Source organism: Vombatus ursinus, unplaced genomic scaffold (genome assembly GCF_900497805.2).
Source record: "Vombatus ursinus unplaced genomic scaffold, bare-nosed wombat genome assembly UNPS02004533.1, whole genome shotgun sequence".
Classification (NCBI taxonomy): Eukaryota; Metazoa; Chordata; class Mammalia; order Diprotodontia; family Vombatidae; genus Vombatus; species Vombatus ursinus.
The window spans coordinates 1470119-1488765 of record NW_020944311.1 but is presented as its reverse complement, the minus strand read 5'-3'; the positions used below and the strand labels follow the sequence as shown (position 1 = coordinate 1488765).

General features: G+C 48.3%; 1 protein-coding gene across 2 annotated transcripts; it reads left to right on the top strand.

Annotated features, from left to right (window-relative positions):
- The first annotated feature begins 1792 nt into the window (after positions 1 to 1792).
- On the top strand, positions 1793 to 18088 carry PLP1 (proteolipid protein 1). 2 transcript variants are annotated; one of them, XM_027837382.1, is made up of 7 exons: positions 1793 to 2000; positions 11468 to 11654; positions 12421 to 12682; positions 13670 to 13838; positions 14474 to 14547; positions 15225 to 15290; positions 15971 to 18088. In XM_027837382.1, exons 1-7 carry the CDS (start codon positions 1997 to 1999, stop codon positions 16040 to 16042), a joined length of 834 nt encoding a protein of 277 aa, XP_027693183.1. In that variant the 5' UTR covers positions 1793 to 1996; the 3' UTR covers positions 16043 to 18088. The 2 variants fall into 2 exon arrangements, with proteins under 2 accessions (XP_027693183.1, XP_027693186.1); XM_027837385.1 differs by having other exon boundaries at positions 1797 to 2000; positions 12421 to 12577.
- The last annotated feature ends 559 nt before the right edge of the window (positions 18089 to 18647 follow it).

Sequence of the window (18647 nt, the reverse complement as noted above, 5' to 3'; positions counted from 1 at the left end):
GGAGGCTGGGTTTGATCCAAAGCACGCAAGCTCGGGTAAGTGATTTCACCCCACTGGGCCTTCATTTCTCCCTCTGTAAAATGAGAGGGTTGGAAGTCCCTTCCAGCTCTAAGGCCGGTCCCCAGGACATGGCCTGTCTGGACCCATGCCAGCCCATCCCTAACCCCAGCCCTCAGAAAGTTCATTCTGCACCCAGCAGGAATGCAAGAAGAACATCACGAACTTCCCGAAGTGGTCATGAGATCGGAGCAACAGCGAGTGCGAGGGAAGGGAGCCAGAGAATGTCCCCTTTGCACCCTCCCCCTTCCCCTCCACTGAGGTAGGCTGCATGAGAAAGGGCCCAGCTAATGGGCTCCTCCCCACAGCCAGCCTCTCGGCCAGTACCTGTCCACCCCTGGCAATGGGCAGGTGCCTGGCTTGCCAAAGGCTCCCAAAAGAGAGGAGGGCTTGTTAAGAATCGCCTCCAGAAAGCCGGCAGAGATTACTACTACCCCACGCTGGACACCAAGCACTCCGGGAACTCCCCTACCATCTGTGGCCAAGCACGGTCACTTCTCCCTTGGGTATCTGTCCCCTTCTCTTCACTTAGAGGTCCATCACTCTATACCAGGCTCTCACTGCTTGTGCCCAAACCATTGCAGTAGCCTTCCAAATGGTTTCCCTGCCTCCAGCCTCTCCCCTCTCTAGCCGGGCTTCCACATAGTTGCCAAACTTCCATTTCTAAAGCACGTGCCTGACAAGTCTGACCATGTCACTCCTTCACTCGAGAGGTTTCAGTGGCCCCCTATTCCCTCCAGGATACAATACCACCTCCCTCTCCTGTTTAGCATTTCCAGCTCTTCAGTCTAGCTCCAAACTATCTTTCCTGACTCATTTCATATGGACTGTCTCCTTCCCCCACCTCCAAACTCAACTCTTACTTGCTATTCCTGGTACCTAGAATTCCATTATCTCCTGTCTCCGTACCTTTGCCCAGGCTGTGCCCCATATTTAGAATTCTCCTTTTATTCCTGGTTCCTCTCAAGCCTCAGCTCACCTACTAGAGCCTTTTTCTGATTCTTCCTGTTGTTAAAGCTCTCCCTCTGCCAGGCAGATTGCTTGGTATAGATTTTTATATTGACCTGGTTGCCCACAAGCACAGTAGAATGTGGGTTCCTTGAGGTCAGAGTCCGTTTCCTTTCTGTGTCTGTTTCCCCAGGGTCCAGCACAGTACGTGGCTCTGAAGGCCGGGAGGGGCTTCCTGGCACTTCCTTGTCTCTTCCCTTTGCTTCCTGTCTGTCTCTCTCAGACACAGACTGGGGGCCCCTTTTCCTTCCTTTTCCTTCCTCCTACCTGGGTAAGGGCTTTCATTAGAGTGGGAGCTCCTTGAGGGCAAGCTCTATTCCATTCTTGGCCTTTATATGCCCAGCACACAGTAGGTGTTTACTTGTTGAGTGATTGCTCTTTTGGGGCAAGGTAATCAACCATTTTCCAGTTGCATCTTGGTCTCAAGCTTGGTCTTGAGCCGCTTATCTTTGGAACCCCACCCCATTCCCCAGTGCCATCTCCCCTCCTTTCGTTCATCTGGCTACCAGAATAATCTCCCTTTTGGCAACCCCCAAGCCACAATTTTTGATGTTACTGAGGAAGAGTGGAAAACCACAGTGGCAGCAACGAAAGGGAAACAAAATCCAATCTGGCAGCTAGGGGGGGAAAGTGAAAACACAACAAGTCCTAAGAGAAGGGAGCATCCCGGGGTAGGGGGGGGGAGGGGAGGAGAGGGAGCAGGAGGGAGGAGGAAGAGGTGGAGGAAAGGAGGCCTGTCCCTTTAAGGGGATTGGCTGTCAATCAGAAAGCCCTTTTCTTTGCTGGAGAAGAGGCCAAAGATATTCAGAGTGAAAAAGTAAAGGGCTGAGGAAGGAGAGGAGAGAGCAGCCAGGATTCTTCTCGCTGAACCAAGTCAGCCCCAAAGCGGGAGAAGCCGCCAACCCTAGTTGGAGTCCGGAGTCCCAAAGCCATGGGTGAGTTTGCCAAGAACTTCAGCCACAGACTCAGGAAAGTCTGCTCAGGTGCTCAGGGCAGGTCGGGGTGCCCTCAGGGCTTTTTAATTCTAGGATGGGAGCATTGGGTTTCTAGTGATTCTGGGATCAGAGCATTTGCTTTTGTATGTTAGTGACTCCTTTCCCTGAGGGTGGTGAGTGCATGCTACCTTAGCTCTCCTCATTTCAGAACCCTGCTGGAGAACCCGCCAGCCCCCCGGCCAGAGTTCTCCAGCCAGGGAGGACAGATTTGCCTTTCTCCCTCTGCCTGTCTGCATTTGTCTCCATCTTCTTCCTTCTCCATCACTTTAAGACCTTAGTGGTGCCTGGGCCTCTCCTTCCGGTCTCTCCTGGTCCACAGAGCATGGCCCCTCCTGTGGTACCAGGCTCAGAGCCTGCTGGAAGCTGTCCCTCAGCTGATGGGCTCTGTCATCTCTTCATGGGTTGGTAGATTAAAGGCCCGGAGGCTTTGCTGCCAGGTCCTAGACCCACCGAGAAGCCCGGGGGGTGTCATCCTCTGGCACCTTCCCTCCTAAGCAGGGTCTTTGGGGTACAGGTATCCCAACCCATCTGGCAACCAAAGTGGCCTCCACCAGAGAGTTCACTTTGCTCCTGCAAAAATGCAGGCTTTGCCTGAAAATCTCAATTGCTTCTACAGGAAAGAGGTTCCATCCACATGCAGCTCCAGTGACCCTTGGGTCTCTAGTCCCAGTAAGGCCAATAAGGTCTCAGTAAGATGGGCATCCATGTCCTTCCTAATCCTTCCTGCAGGGTGGGAAGAGAGGGAACATAGTGCCTAACTATGTGCCAGGCATTGTGCTAAGTGCCAGTTTACAAATATGATCCTGTTTGAGCCTCATAAAAGTCCTGGGAGGTAGGTGTTATTATCCCCATTTTGCAGATGAGAAAACTGAGGCAGATAGAAGAAAAGTGATTTGTCCAGGATCACACAGCTAGTAAGTGTCTGAGGCTGAATTTGAACTCTGGTCTTCCTGACTCCAGGCCCAGTGCTCTATCCATTGAACCACCTAGATGTCTCAGTGTACAGAGGCATCTTTTTGCAGTCTTGTTCTGGTAGTGGGGTGTAATAGAAAGAGGGCTGGCAGAGGAGTCAGGAGCCCCCAATTCTGTCACTCATTAACTGTGTCATCTTGGTCAAGTCACTGTCTGGGCCTCAGTGGCCCCCTGTAAAAGAAAGTGTTTGGATGTCCTGATTTCTAAAGTCCCTTACTGCCTCAGATCTCTGCCTTGGCTTCCCCTAGCTGTAAAATGAAGGAATTAGCTTAGATGACCTTTCAGCCCCATGATGTGGTACACTGGAAATGAGGCTGGAGTTGGAGAGGACCAGGGTTTGAATCCTACTTCTGACACTCTGGGCAAGCCCCTTAACTTCCCTGAGCCTTGGTTTTTCTCCTCTGTATAATGGGGCTAATAATGGCACCTCCCTCTCAGAGTTGTGAGACTCAAGAGAGCTAATTTGTGTGTAAGTGCTTTGCCAACCTTGAGGTGCTGCCTAAATGTGGGCTATGATGATTCTTAGGCACCAGATTGCTTCTACCTAGACGTTAGTTTCCTCACTTAGAAAATGGAGATAATAATCATTGCTCTGACCCCTTAATAGGTTATCAAAGGTCTTATGCAAAGCAGTAAATGGGAAAGTTCTTTAAAAGCTGTATTATACAAGCACATGAGGGCTTGACTTGGAGGCTAGCTCCGCCTCCCTGGGGTGCTTGAGCCCTTCCAGAACAACCTCTTGGAGTACTCTAGGTGTTAGCATCAGAGAAATGTGGTCACCAGAGGAAGGTCAGTCTGAGGAAACGTCCTCTGGAGGCAGTGGGATGCTGGGCTCCATTCCCTGGAGAAGCCAAGCATTTGCCATATGGGCCAGGGAAGAGGGTACAGGGAAGTGGTGAGCAGCTCAGGCTCCAGATAGGAAGGGATGAGGGTGAGGAGAGGAGTGAAACAGAGATGCGATGCCTTCTTGCCAGCCAGGCACTGGCTCTGGATTTCAGCAAGACAACATGGCCTCAGCTAGAGGGTACTGCCAAAAGGAGGGGCTAAGCGTCCTGGAACCTGGCTCGGCGATGGGCCACGTTCATCGGCTCCCACCTATCTGGTAGATGGGGAATATGAGAGCCCAATGAGGACTGTGACCCCAGCCAGCTTGTAACCATGATACTGCAGAATGCCGTGTCTGCCCTGGCCCCCAAGAAGGCTGCAGGGATGGGGTTTGGGGAGGCATCAATGACAGGTCCTTATGATTTGGCTTTGGTGGGGGACATTGATAAGAACCACGGGGCAGAAGAAACCCAGAGGAGTGCCACATTCCATTTTTTGGTAACTAATCATCCCTTTTGGAGCAACAAAACTTTGGCTCCTGGAGTCCAGCCTTTAAGACTAAAGACTGTTGCCTGAGAACAGTGACTGTTACCCTGGTAACCAGACATCTTCTGCTTCACTTGAAGAGCTGCTGTTTACTGAGGAGGAAGTTTGGGCTGGCTCAGTATGTGTGCAGGGGGCCCAAGAGAAGAGTCTGAAGGACAGCGCTCATGGCTCAGCCCAACAGCCCAGACCACCAGGGGACAAACTGAGCTCCATCAGCAACCCCGAGGTTGCTCGAGTGATATCAGGGATCAAATGAACGTGTTCTAACTTAACCAATCTGTTCCTGAGATAGCAAACTATGCATTCGGGAGCCCCTTTTGTCCCTTCTCTGCCCTCCTCCCCACCAAAGCTAGGTGAGCAATGAACTCTGGGATAGACAGCAGGAGAGCACCAGAAAGAGCAGTTGAGGGGGTGGGGAGAGGATTCTCATCCCAGAAGGGAGGGGGGCATGGGAAGAGCCCTGGAATGAGAGTCAGAGGATCGATGTAGGTCCAATTCCCACCTTGCAGCATTTTTGGCAGATCACTCCCCATCTTGGCTTCAGGTTCTCCATCTGAATGAGGGGGTTGGACTAGAACAGTGTTCTTTAAGGTTCCTTTCACTCCCTACGTTCTTGGGTCCTATGAGGCAGGAAACCGAGAAAATGGTTTGCCTTTCTGAAGGTATTGGCAGCCAGAAACCCAGTGCTTCTAGACTTTTGGGGGGCAGGGGAGGGTGGGACCTGGAGTGGGGACTTGGGCCCTGGACCCAAACCTATTGGGAGTGGAGCCTGTTCCAAGGATGGCATGCATCCTTCCCTCCTTACAGAGGAGGAAACAGGCTCAGAGACATTTGGATTTGGTCAGGGTCTCCCAGTTCAGCAGCGCCAGAGCAGATGGGTTTGGCTGAGTGTTCTCTGGACCGTGTTCTTACTTCTGCCTTCCAACCATGGTGCTCAAGGAGTGGCAGGATGGTCCAGATGCTGCTACCCCAAAAGGAGACAGGTTCCTCTAGTGGTCATCAAGTGGCAGAACTTCAGGTGCTGTGGATGATCACCTGGTCCGACTGTCTTATTTACCGATGAGAAGACCTAAGACCCCAAGAAGAAGGGGCATGGCTAAGCTTCCTAGTGAGGCTCATTACCTGACCTCAGGCACTGGCCATGCTTCAACCCCAAGCCCGATCCCCTTGAAGCAGATGTAGTAGTACATTTACATTTGTCTAAGGTCACACAAGGTAGTAAGTGGCAGGGCCAGAATTGGAATCCAGTTCTTGGGTTCCAAGCCTAGCACTCTTTCCGCTGTACCACGATGCCTTCCCAAGACTATCAGCTCCTTGAGGGCAGGCACCAGGATGCATCATTTATTTTCTTCATGGATTCTTGTCAGAGTCTTCTCAACTATTACTGTTTTTCACCATAACACATTTAAATCTTGTTCTAAAGTTTGTAAAGGATTTTTTTTTCCAAATGATATTAGGATGTAGGTAATACAATCATTATTGTCCCCATCTTCAGGTCCAGGGCACTTTGTGTTGTGCCAAGATGTTTTCATGTAGCAGAAAGTATGGGGGACTGGGAATCAAGAAAGACTTAGATTAAAATTCCATCTCTGGAATCCCTAACCCTAAATGTGTGCTGAATGACCTTCTGAGCCTCGGTTTCCTCATCTGTAAAATGAGAATAAGTAGTAGTATATCAGTAGTCAAAGGTTTTATTGCATTATCCTGAGGAGTCTGGGATTATGACATCTCTCTGTGGATGTCAAATAGTTTCTCCTGAAAACTCTGAAGGCCAATATGTTCTTGACAATAAAAGATTCTAAAACGGAGAACATGTGCCTCTCCTAGATGCAAGCAAACCATTTGACCTTCTGCACTGTAAATATCGACATATGCCTATCGGATCTCATTTAACCAGACTCCGTAAGGAGAGCCGATGTCAGCCTTAGCTGTAAGGGGACCTTGGATTGCCATGTGCATTCCAGGTGCCCATATTCCTGGCGTTTCCTATGTGGGGTCTGAGGTTTGGAGACATAACTAGGGCGGGGCTATTGGGGCTGTTTGCTCGAAGTTTCTGGGCCCTGTCGAAGAGCTCTCACACAGATTCCTTCAGCAACATTGATGCCAGTGGAGTAACTAAGCCCCTTGCCCCCACCTGACTTTGCTTTAATTACTTCCTTTTGATTTTCATACTATGAACTACAGAGTTGCTTTTGAGGGTGCTTTCCGGTTGCTTGCCCCAGGAGACAAAGTTGCCGATTGTGGCTGTTGGAGCAAATGACCTTGTTGCAAACACTGATTTTCACTTCACTGGTCCTGGTGCTGATGCTGGTGCTGGTGTTGGTGCTGGTCCTGGTGCTGTCCCTGATCCTAGTGCTGATCCCAGTGCTAATGACTAATCTGTGTCTGTCCTTAGTTGGGTTTCCATATTATCGAGGAGCTGTTTCTAGCTAACAAGCAACAGATTTATCCAGGGCTGTTTATTTTAGCCTTGACATTAGATTTTTCTTGCTGAAACTTCTGCTTTTCTCTCCCTTTGTTTTCAGCTGCAAATGAGGTACCAAGAGAGGTATGCTAAGGTGCTTGAGGTCTAGGGAAATGCAGGATTAAAGGAGGACAGAGAAGCAGTTGGCAAGCCAAGCACCTCCCTTCCCCACTTCCCCAGCCTTTGCTGGAGCTAGGAGCATCCCAAAGGAAAGTCTTCCAGCTATTTGGAGGGGCATACACATTCAGAGCAAATGTGCTAGGCTTGGGGCGGGGCAGAGCTTTGGTCCCACTGGCTTTTACTATATGGCCCTGCCCTATTTGGGGCAGCCTGGACAGTGGCTGGTGGTTGCTGTGGGTGGCACCCTTAACCCTCCACTCACCAGAGAGTCCTTTTATTGTTACCTATCGCTCCTCCCACCCTCAACCCCTAGCAGCAGAGTCCTAAGGAGGTTGGGGAGAGGTGGCCCTGGTACAATAAAGCTCCTTTGTCCTGGAAATTGTGGAGTGCTCTAAGTCCTGACCTTGTGCCAGGGTGAGAAGGGAGTAGTGGGGTCACTGACCCCTCCTAGAATTGAAGGGCCCTTCTTTAGGAGAAGAGATTAGGATGAGAGAGAACAGGGAGGAAGAGGCAGAGTTGGAGACACAGAAGGAAAACATCAACACTGTCTACCTCAAAATTTCCTCTTCTCAACTCAGAACGAAAAAGAATTAGGACTGCTTGGGAATAAGGAATGTACCTTTCCTTCACTCCCAAAGGCAGAAGACTCATTTCAGGGGCTGTGCTAAGAGGCACCATCTCTCTGTCACTCTTACACATTTGTGTAGGCCCAGGCCTGTCAAAGCTCTCTTTTGGAAAGTTCTTGCTGGCTAAACTTGGCCTCCATTCCCAGCAGTGACATGACACTGGTATCAACACTGTTCAGATCTCAGTAGAGTTCAATGGTCAGTTTTGGGCACCACATCTTAGAAGGGCCATTAACAACCTAGACGATGGCCGAAGGAGGGAAGCCGGAAGAGTGAGGACACACAGGCCAGAGAAGAATTGGTTGAATAGTTAAATGAACTGGGAATGTTTAGCCTGGAAAAGGAAGAGGAGACTTGAGGGGTCGGGTGGGCATGACAGCTGTCACATGGAAGAAAGATAAGAATTGGACTTTTTGAAAGTGTTTTATTTTATTTTTACATTGCTATAAAAAATGACTTGCCTCCCTCAGTCCCTCACCTCCCATAACTGAGAAGTATACAGTTGAGCAAAGCAGACACACGGATGGTGGATGACAGCAAATGCCTCCATCATCTGCCAGTGACTCCTCTGGAGCTGAGAGGTGTGAAGCATGCCCCATTCAGGTCAATGCTGGATCTGAGTTCCAATGTCCTGCCGTGGTTTTCCTTTCACAGTCCTGTGGACATTGTAGATGCAGTTCTTTTGGCCCTGTTCGTTGTGTAGCAGTTCAGATAGAATTAGACTTAGGCAGTTTGGTCCTGGAGGGAAGAACTAGGAACCATGGGTAAAAGTGACAGGAAGGTGGGTTTTAATCTTAATAGTAGAAAGCCCAAACTTCCAACCTTAAGTACAATGCACTGCTTCAAAAAGTATTGAGCTCTGAACACCTTTAGGTAGAGGCTGGATAAACACTAGTTAAGGATGGTATAGACAGAGAGGATTCCTGATCTGTATCACTTTTGTAGATATCTGAAGTATATGGTTGAGTGAAATAGTCACTTTGCCCAGAGGCTGAATCCTCTGATGCTACTACTACTACTACTACTACTACTACTACTACTACTACTACTACTACTACTACCATCACTACCACTACCACTACTACCACTACCACTACCACCTGCAATAAAGATAATGATAATGATAATAATAATCTCACGTGTATTTAACCGTTTAAGGTGTGCAAAGGACTTTATACACATGATCTCATTTGATCCTCACAACAAGCCTGACATAGTCATTGTAGTCAAGGAACCTGATTTTATTGCTAATATGACCGCTGACTTCTGTTTGGGTTGGGTTTTGGTGTTAATATGTGGGCTTTTTTAAAAATGTAATTTAATTCTTATTTTCAGTTTCAAATTCTCTCCCTCCTTCCACTGGCTTCCCCTACCCATTGAGAAGGCAAGAAATGCAATACTCATTATACATATGAAGTCATGCAAAACATATTTCCCCATTAGCCATGCACAGCCTACTCTTTGGTATGCTCTGAGGTCCAAGCCAGTGCTGCAGGGCCGATGAGTGGTAGGAAGTAGAATTTACCTATTTAACTCTCTGAGTCTCTGCTTACTCTCTCTACTGAAGACATTGGACTCAGGGATATCAGAGGTGCTTTTTAACTCTGCCAGTCTCTTTTTAACTCTTAGCCCTACCTGGGACTGACATTCCAAGGATCACAGTGATTCTATGCTTGCTCAGTGAGTGAAGGCAATCTCACCAGGCTTCAGATTTCCACTGAAGTTTCCAACTGGACTGTGCCAATTATCATTTTGTGTCCCTATGGCCAGGGCTGAAAAGAAAAGGCTCTGGGTCTGAAGGAAATCCAGCAATGGGTTCCTTCTTTCCAGGTAGACTTTGCTTTAAGAAAAGCCCTCACATGAACATTCCAAGCTGACCAAATAGATACATTTTCTTCACTTTATAAAGGGATCCAGAACAGGCTTATTTGTTTTAAATAGCAAGGCACCCTAACACTTGAAGCATGATTTGAACTTTGCTCTTCCTGACTCCAAGTCCAATGCTCTGCAAAATATGACAGGGAAAAAAAGTGTTTAGATGGATTTCTCCCCTTGGATAAATGGGGAAGGAGCAGTCAGTCACGTTATTTCCTTCTGCCTTTTAGGGGTCCTATGAAGAGGAGGCCCATCCCAGGCCCTGACCCTAGACATTTTGTGGGTCACAGGCTTTCCGAGCCATTTGGTTCCCCGCTTGGCCTCTGCTTGGCCTCTTCTTTTTAGCAGCTCTCTGGATGATGGGGGCAGTGACTGGGGGCAAGCTCTTTCCTACATTGAGTCACAAGCACACGCTACTCTGGTTGGGTCAGGAGACTTGGTTTGGAATCTTAGCTCCATCGGGGACTGTTGGCACTTTCAAGACACCTGCTTCCCTTCCCTTGGGATATTCTCCTCATCACAGAAAGGCAGTTCACACTTTATTGCCTTCTTATAAAGTCTCTTTATAGCTGCTTGGATAGGATCACAATGTGGTCCATTGGCTGCTGAGATCGGCCAAGCTAGGATACAAGGAACAAAGTGGCCATGCAAAATTTAAAGAAATCATTAGGCCTGGAGACAGTAATACGCTGTTTACATTTGCCAGTGTCATCTTCTCCCCTGGTAGTCATTTCTACCTCCTTGGACCATCTCCCATATTCCTAAGCTAAGAGAACACAGATATTATCCTGAGTAAACTCATTCTAGGTTCATGCAGCTCCCTAATCCAGGTAATGCCAACCATGCACCATGGTGAGAAGGAGGGATGGATGGAAAGAGAGTGCTGGGTGTGAAGAGAGATGGACCTTGGTTCAAACTCAATCCCCACTCCCCATGGGAACTCCTGAAGGTCAGGGGCTGCTTGCTCTTTGGTTTTGTGTGCCTAGCACAGTATCTGACACACAGTGGGTATTTAATGGATGTTTGAGCTGAAATGAAGCCCCTCCCTGAAACCTCACTAACTGTTCAGTTTTCATCTATTCTTTACCCCTCTGTGGCACAGTGAGAACAAGCAACCAGGAGCATGGATGATTCTTTTTATGACCCATCTCTCCAAGCTCAGCTTACATTATAATTCCTCCATTTAGCCCAAAGGGACCAAGCCACTCACTCAGAGCTCCTGGAGCCTTTGTCTTTACCGTCTATGTAGCACCTTATATTGTCGAGGATCTAGTTGGAGTCGCTTTTTGAAGGGCAGAAGCTTTTTGAGGGCAGGATATACCAGAATTGCTCACAAAGTCCTTACTGATGGAACAGAAAAATAAAGCAAGGGAACCGAAAGGAGAGGCTGCATAGATTGAATCTCCCCCAGGTTCATCTTGATTTCTTGTGGGTCTTTCTAGGCCTGGTTTCCTTTTGTAGTATTTGACGAATACATTTTTTGGACTTTCAGGGAAAAGTTGTCACTTCCCTTGTCTCATTCTGGCCTAAAGTCCACCAGCCCTCCACTGAGAGGAAGGAGGTCTATCTGTGCATTCGTTTTCTGGAGTCATTGGTCAACATGTTGAGCTAAGCTCTGATGTCTTCTTTAGTGCTTTCCTTTACATTGTTGAAGTTTTGCATGTTGTTTTTTGAGTTCAACTTACTTTGTTTTGCTTTAGTACATATGAGTCTTCCCAAGCTTCTCCGAATTCTTCATCTGCTGCAATTTGTTCGGCCAGTACTCAAGCAGCAGGTGCAACCATATTTTTGAGCCTGAGATAAAACAGGGGTCAGTCCCTTGCCGATTCCAGAGCACTGACTGAGTCTGGGATTTCTGGATCTAGCCTGGGGACTTGATGTAGCTACTCAACGGAGTTTATGAGTATGAGGATGGGGTGGTTTTGCGGTGTGATCATAGTTGCCCCAAACCCTTACTTTCTTTCTCCCCTCTCGCTTAGGCTTGTTAGAGTGCTGTGCAAGATGTATGGTCGGGGCACCTTTTGCTTCCTTGGTGGCCACTGGGCTGTGTTTCTTTGGGGTGGCCCTGTTCTGTGGCTGTGGACATGAAGCACTGACTGGCACAGAAAAGTTGATTGAGACCTACTTTTCCAAAAACTACCAAGACTATGAGTATCTCATGAATGTGTAAGTACCTTCCTTTTGTCCTCCCTGGAGATCTGTTCTGCGCCCTTCCTCCCCACCCCAACTGTGGCCAGAACTGGCTGTTAGATTTAGCCCCTGATGTACCATCAGGGACTTGATGCTCAGCAAGACGGGATCTCTTGAGCCTTCTTTCTGGGGGCTGACCCCTTTCCAGCTCCTCCTGAGGAAGAACTCTCAAGCTCAGAAAAGAGCAGACTGCCCACCTACCTTCTGTTTGCTCATGTATTTTCTGTCTAACTTCTGCTAGGTGTGGTGAATATGATTGAGTTGGACCTTCCATCAGGGTAGGTATGGTGGACTCAGGGGAGGCACGTTGGCTGCTGCCCTTGGGGCTCAGGCCCAGGACTAAGCATCTTTCCCCCAAGCTTCCTTGTGTCCTTTCTGGGTGATGTTAAAACAAGTTAGATACCTACTCCATTCATCCTCTTTCTTCACCTCTAGCTCACCTCCTGTCCTGTCTCCTTTTGAGGTAGCATCCCAGAAGGGTTAGGACAAGGAGAGTAGCGCCCAGGTACTTGGGAATACAGGGTAAGTGAGGATGGCCAGTGGGCTGGAGCTGGGGTGTGTGTGTGTGCCACTGTGGACATGCTCTCTTTCTCCATCTTTTCCGCTGGGGAGGGGGAGCAGACAGGGATCCTTCTAAAGAGCATTTCGAAACATCGTCAAGCACTTTGTTTTGCAAAGGAAGAGCTGGACCCTGAATAACAAGGCTTTTCCTCCCCTACCCTTTCTGTGTCTGTTACTCCAGGATCCATGCCTTCCAGTATGTCATTTACGGCACCGCCTCTTTCTTCTTCCTTTATGGGGCCCTCCTGTTGGCTGAGGGTTTTTACACCACTGGTGCTGTCCGACAGATTTTTGGCGACTACAAGACCACCATCTGCGGCAAGGGCCTGAGCGCTACGGTAACAGGGGGCCCGAAGGGGAGGGGTTCCAGAGGCCAACATCAAGCTCACTCTTTGGACAGGGTGTGTCATTGTTTGGGAAAATGGCTAGGACATCCCGACAAGGTGATCATCATCAGGGTTTTGTGGGAATAACAAGGGGTTGGGATCGTTTGGGGTGAGTTTGTGGCCTCGTTCCAGCCCGACACTGGGCCCTCTGCAGGGGCCAGCTGTTGAGGCCTGGGAGGGTGGCCACTCTGGAGCAACAGGGTCTGGAAGAACGCGGTGCCCAGCCAGCTCAGCCTCCTTTTCCAACGGGCCCCTGGCAAAATCAGTTTCTAAAAGGACAAGGTGGTCTTGGGAAGTGATTGCTCAAGCATGACATTTCTAAGTCCTCTGCTGGCATGCTCTTTTTCCTCCTAGGCTAAGAAGCCATTTTCTCAGAGAGGCTCAATGAAGCACTAGCCTTAGACTGGCTCAATTTCACATCTGCTAGAGTTATGCTGAGGTGTCCGTGATATGACTGGAGAAAGAGTTGTGGCAATGAAATGATTAGCAGGAGTCAGAAGCCGGGCAGGCCTGGCCTCCCAGCCTGCTTCTCAGGCCCTCAAAGGGGTTGTACTAGATTAGATTGCTCCACACAGGGAGTCTGTAACAGTCCCCTGCTAAGGCCGGGGGTGGTCCCCATGTTCTCCATCAATACTCTAAGGAGCTACTACCCCCCAGCCGCCAGCACATGGCTCAGAAAAGTTGTCTGTGAGCCCCAGCTTCAATCTGCGATTGGCTTTGGGTTCTGTTTGGGGCCAGAAGAGTTCCCAACTGGGAATGTTTTCCAGGCTCAGCCTAAGGCAGGAGAGAGATGGGGCACAGCTTTCTTTTGAGACCTGCTTTGGGGTTTTTGTACCTTCTCTGCCCAGGAACTAACTTTCACACCTCTCTAACCCAGGGTCCCCAGGGAGATAACTGTCCCATGCCATCTTCTCATATTTCAATTGTTGGCGATCTCTGGTGTCTGGCACACACCACTCAGGGATCTCCAGGCTCGCGAGTCTGATTTCAAGTGCTTCCTCATGGTAACCTCCCTTTCTTGGTCATTTGGGTTGTTTTTTCTAGTTCGTGGGCATCACCTATGCCCTGACAATTGTCTGGCTGCTGGTGTTTGCCTGCTCTGCTGTGCCTGTCTACATATACTTCAACACCTGGACAACCTGCCAATCCATTGCCTTCCCCAGCAAGACCTCAGCCAGCATAGGCAGTCTCTGTGCTGATGCCAGAATGTATGGCAAGTAGAACCTGGTGGACTGGGGAGCCTGGTAGTCAAGACATGAAACCTGGGAGGGGGGGGAAGGCAGCAGTCCCCAAGGGCATGGAGGAGGATGGGTCATCTGGCTCTATCTAAAACATGGCACCACTAAGCCAGAGAAAAGACAATTCAACAAGCGTTTATTTAGCATCTACTAGGTATAAGACACTAAAGTAAGACAGTCCCTCCCCTTAGGAAGCTTATACAACATAGACACAGATAAGTAGAGACAAGGGGAATTTGCTTGCCTGGGTTTAATGCTGATTAAAACATCCCCAGAAGGCAGATTCATCTCTCTGCAGGCTTGATTTTCATCTTTTTTTTTTTTTCATCCTTACCAAGTAAATTGAAGCCTGAGTAATTTTCTCCCTAGGGTAGGCCTTCCTTGGAGATAGTGGGACTTTTCTAGCCTGGTCTTACTGCTGAAGGATATGGCTATTTCCACAGCAAATTGGCCCCTAGGCCCTACAGACTTCCAATGGAGCATTCACCTTTTGGGGCAGGGCACCTAAGATCTTCATCTTCCTAGGAAGAGCACTGATGTCTGCAAGAAGACTTTCTTTGGGTTCCAGACCCCCATTGAGTGGACCATGACTCATATTTGTCTTGCACAGGTGTCCTCCCCTGGAATGCTTTCCCTGGAAAAGTGTGCGGCTCCAACCTTCTGTCCATCTGTAAAACTGCGGAGGTGAGTGGCCCGTGGAGGTTACTGGCATCGAGGGCTCCTGCCTGTGACCGTCAGCACAGGGCATTCTCAGCAATGGCACCATGGGCTCATCTGAGTCACTCCAGGCTTGGGCTAAGTTGATTTCCCTTCCCTCCCCCCACCCCCTTGCCCCGGAGCAATCGACATCTTTGAGGAAGGCTGGGCCCAGGGGCCAAAATGGCTCAAGGGAAAGGACCTGAAGCACTTTTTGGGGAGAAGGAACTTGCTGCTTTTCTTCTGGGGAAAAGACAAAAAGCTCTATGCGGTTTTGTTCACAGGTTTTGCAAAGCCAGTCCAAACTTTCTTTTAAGAATTTTTATTTTATTTTAAGAATAAATCAAGATTCTCTTCTTAATCCCTGCTGGGAGACAGAGGTGCTATACTCAGAAGAAGTAGAAGAGGGGTAATTCCCAGGGAGGAAGGAAGCGGGCTCATGGGCATGCCTAGTAGGCAAAGAGCTGCTGGTTTGGGATGATGAAGGGATTTTTAGGAGAGCGTTAGGCACCCTAGGACACTCTGCAGGGGAAAGCAAAGAAGGCTCAGTGCATGTCCTCAAAAAGGTCCCCATGTAGTTGGGGATACAGAATGCACATGTGAGCCGACACCAGGCCGTCCACGTACTGCTTTCCTGGCGTTCAATGCTGGCTGTTTCCTTGCAGTTCCAAATGACCTTCCACCTGTTTATTGCGGCCTTCGTCGGGGCTGCAGCCACCCTGGTTTCCCTGGTGAGTTTTAAGCCTTTGCTGTTATCTTGGCAAATGTCCTGGACTAGCTTAGGTAATGACCCTGCCTGAAGGCAGGAAGAGATGTCCTATTGGCCCCAGGAGACAGCCGTGGCCAGAAGACACTGCTAGAATACAATGAGCTGTGTGCTCTGGGCTGCTTCAGTCTGATAACTGGTATCAAGTCAGGAAAAGCGGATGGGAATGAGAAAGAGGACGGCTGGGAAGGGCCAGGAGGTCTGGAGGAGCGCTCAGGTTCAGTTCAGAGGAAGTGGCTGCTGGTGGGCCTCCACTGAACACTTGCTAGGATGTCAGGCTTAGGCGAGAGGTGGAGCCGTTTCCCATAGGGAAGCAAAGAGGCCCGACTGTCACTCTCTCCATCTTGCTACAGTCATCTGACATCAATAGTATCGATAGTATTGCTGTTTTAAAAAAGAGGCCCAGAAAGATTCATTAACTTGCTCCTACTAACAAAGCAGAGAGCTGGACCTCTTAGTCAGAAGAGCTGGGTTCAAGTCCAGTGCTCTTTCCACTATGCTTTGAATACATGCGACCCGGCCACTTAAAGGAAGCCAGTCAGAGAAGGTGCCTAGCCGAATCTGCAGGAAAAAGGACTAGCCACATTGTTTTGGGTAAAACAGAGAGTTTTCCTGATGATTCACGCTCTTTCTTATTTTTCACAGCTCACTTTCATGATTGCTGCCACGTACAACTTTGCCGTCCTGAAACTCATGGGCCGAGGCACCAAGTTCTAATGTCCAAGGCAGCACTTCCCCAGAGTCCCCTTTCTTTCTCTAACAGCCGGGATCTAACCACACGGCCCGGCAATGCTGCATCTCCCATCTTAACTCTCTGCCTGCAGTGCTGACTGGCCCTCCTCATAATCAACAAGTATAACAAGAAAGGAGAGACTCCATGCTGGAGGCCATTCTCTGTCATCTCCCTTCTGTCCCTCTGTTAAGCATTGGCCTTTCCAACTCTTCCTGCTAGAAATGGGAAATGGCAAAGAACTCGACTTCCTGGTACAAAGAAGTGTTCAATTTTTTAAGCATCTCCCAAGGACCAGGTGGTGCCTTCAAATCACCAAGGCCCTTCCATTGATGGGAAAAAAGGAGAGAGAGAGAGAGAGAGAGAGAGAGAGAGGGAGAAATCAGTTTCTCATCACCCTATATAGGGGCCAGTGATCTCCTTGTTCTATACAATGGAGCCCTCTCTCCTCTCTTCTTCCTACCATTTGAGAAGGGAGGATTGCCCCTGTAAACATGTGAAAATTTGCCCAAATCTGCCTACTGCAGCTGGGAGAAGAGGGTCAGAGCAAGGATCTTTCAGCTATGAAAAGAGAGCATTGACCCTGATATGATGGAATATTTAAGCCTTAACTCATCCAACCCTACTTATAGCATAAGGGAACATGGCATCTGTGTAGATGAGGGGACCCTCAGCCTTACACATTGATAGGAAACAGCAACATTAAGCTCTTAGCATCTTATCACTAAATAACCGTGATAATAGTATAGCTACCATGACAACCCTGTGGTTTCCAAGGAGTAGAGAAGAACACCCGTTTGCATGAGAGACACTAATCCAAAGAGAGCAACGGACTGATGGTTCAACCTAAGATGTCCCTCTTCTAGCCACCGGCTGACTCTTTGGATTCCATGCCTCTGCATGCCTCCCCACCCCACCCCTACCCCATTAACCAGCTGTGTACGATGCCCTCCACTTGGTCATACCTTCACAATGGTGCTCTTTTCCTGGGGTGGTGTTTGTCTGGTAACCAGTCAGTGGCTTGAAGATCTTGATTTGTTTCTGACTGGAGGAAATGTCACATTTCCCATTATTTTCTCATTCTTTACAACTTTGATCTCGTGCCTGCAAGAGCTGCAGGATAATTGTTTGACTATTAAGGTTGTTTTTCTTTTATGGGAAAAGGGACAGAAACCATCCTGAGTACTATTGAAATATGGCCATCTCTGTGCAAAATGCAAGGCTACAGGCGGGGCCTTTGGTTAAGAACATTGCTAAGCTGCCCTTTTGCACTATGCAAAACAAAACTCCATTTGAAGAACCAACTGGGTCATTCTTTCGAGCCAGGGAGGGAAGATGTGATTTAGTACTGTCCTATGGTATTTGAGAGAGGGAGGGAGAGCGAAGTGGGGGAGAGAAAGAGACAGAGAGTGCAGCTAAACAGAAGAGCATGCTCTCCCTCATGAAAGTCACGTGAAGTGCCTTTCTAAAGGCAAAAGGGCCAGAGAGGAAGGCATCTGGAAGTTGGGCAGCCAGCTCGGGCAGATTCATCCTCTCTTCCTTTCTTTTTCTGCTTGGATTTTGTTTATTTGGTGCAGGACTGTAGCTCTTATTGCAAGATTGCGTCCTTCCTTTTTTTTTTTTTTTTTTTTTAATTTTCCCAAGTAGCTTCGGCAGTATTCATGGATATGTGAGATCTCTTCAAAAGGACAACACATTTCTTCAAACAAGATTAGATAAGCTGTGTGGGGGAGGGGAGGGAAAAGATTTAGTAAGAAACCAATCAAGATCAAGGAAAGTAAAAGTAGTCTAGGCCTTGAGTTTTCTTTTGATTTAACTTAATAACCAACCTTTCCTCAACTTCCCTCATATGTATACACCCCCACACACATTTATATACCCACACACAGTATTTAATCGACTGAAAGTATCTTCTTCATTGCTGATTTAGAATTTCAACTTTAACATATATAAAGGATAAAATCTTTAGAGCCTTCTTACAAGATGAATTTTATAAAATTAAAGAAAATAAATTAAAATTGTTCTCAATCAAATGAAGTTGTCTGAGTGAGTAGTTTTGTTTGGCACCCTCATACGTATGGTAGCTGATGAACAGCCCTAGTGTTGGTTTACCCTGAAACAAGCCTGTGGAATGGTTTTTTGGTGGCAAGCAGGGGGATGATTCCATAGCAAGAGTTCTGGCCAGGGCAGGCCAAACGAGACCAAGTGTTCTTAGCTTACACAAAATGTTACCTGAGCTTCCTCACAAATCTAGTAAAGGCCAATACTCTGATACTGGTCTTCCTCCTCTCCCCCCAACTAAGAATTGCCTTTTCATATTAATGGTAGACTCTCTGCCCCTACTACCACCTTACCTCTCAAGCACCTTTGCCTAAGGCCTCAATGGCCTAGCCGGGAAAGAATGTGGTAGGAGAGGAATTTATGGATCAATCTGTCAATCAGGAGGAATTGGGGTAAGACAGGACAGACCTCAGGGGACTTTCCTCTGAAATGGTTTTTATTGAACCTGCAGCTAAAAATCTTCTAGGCCAAGTTGTTTGGGCCACTTCAAGACAAAGTCACGAGAAGAGATGCTTTTTGGGTGCTTGACCT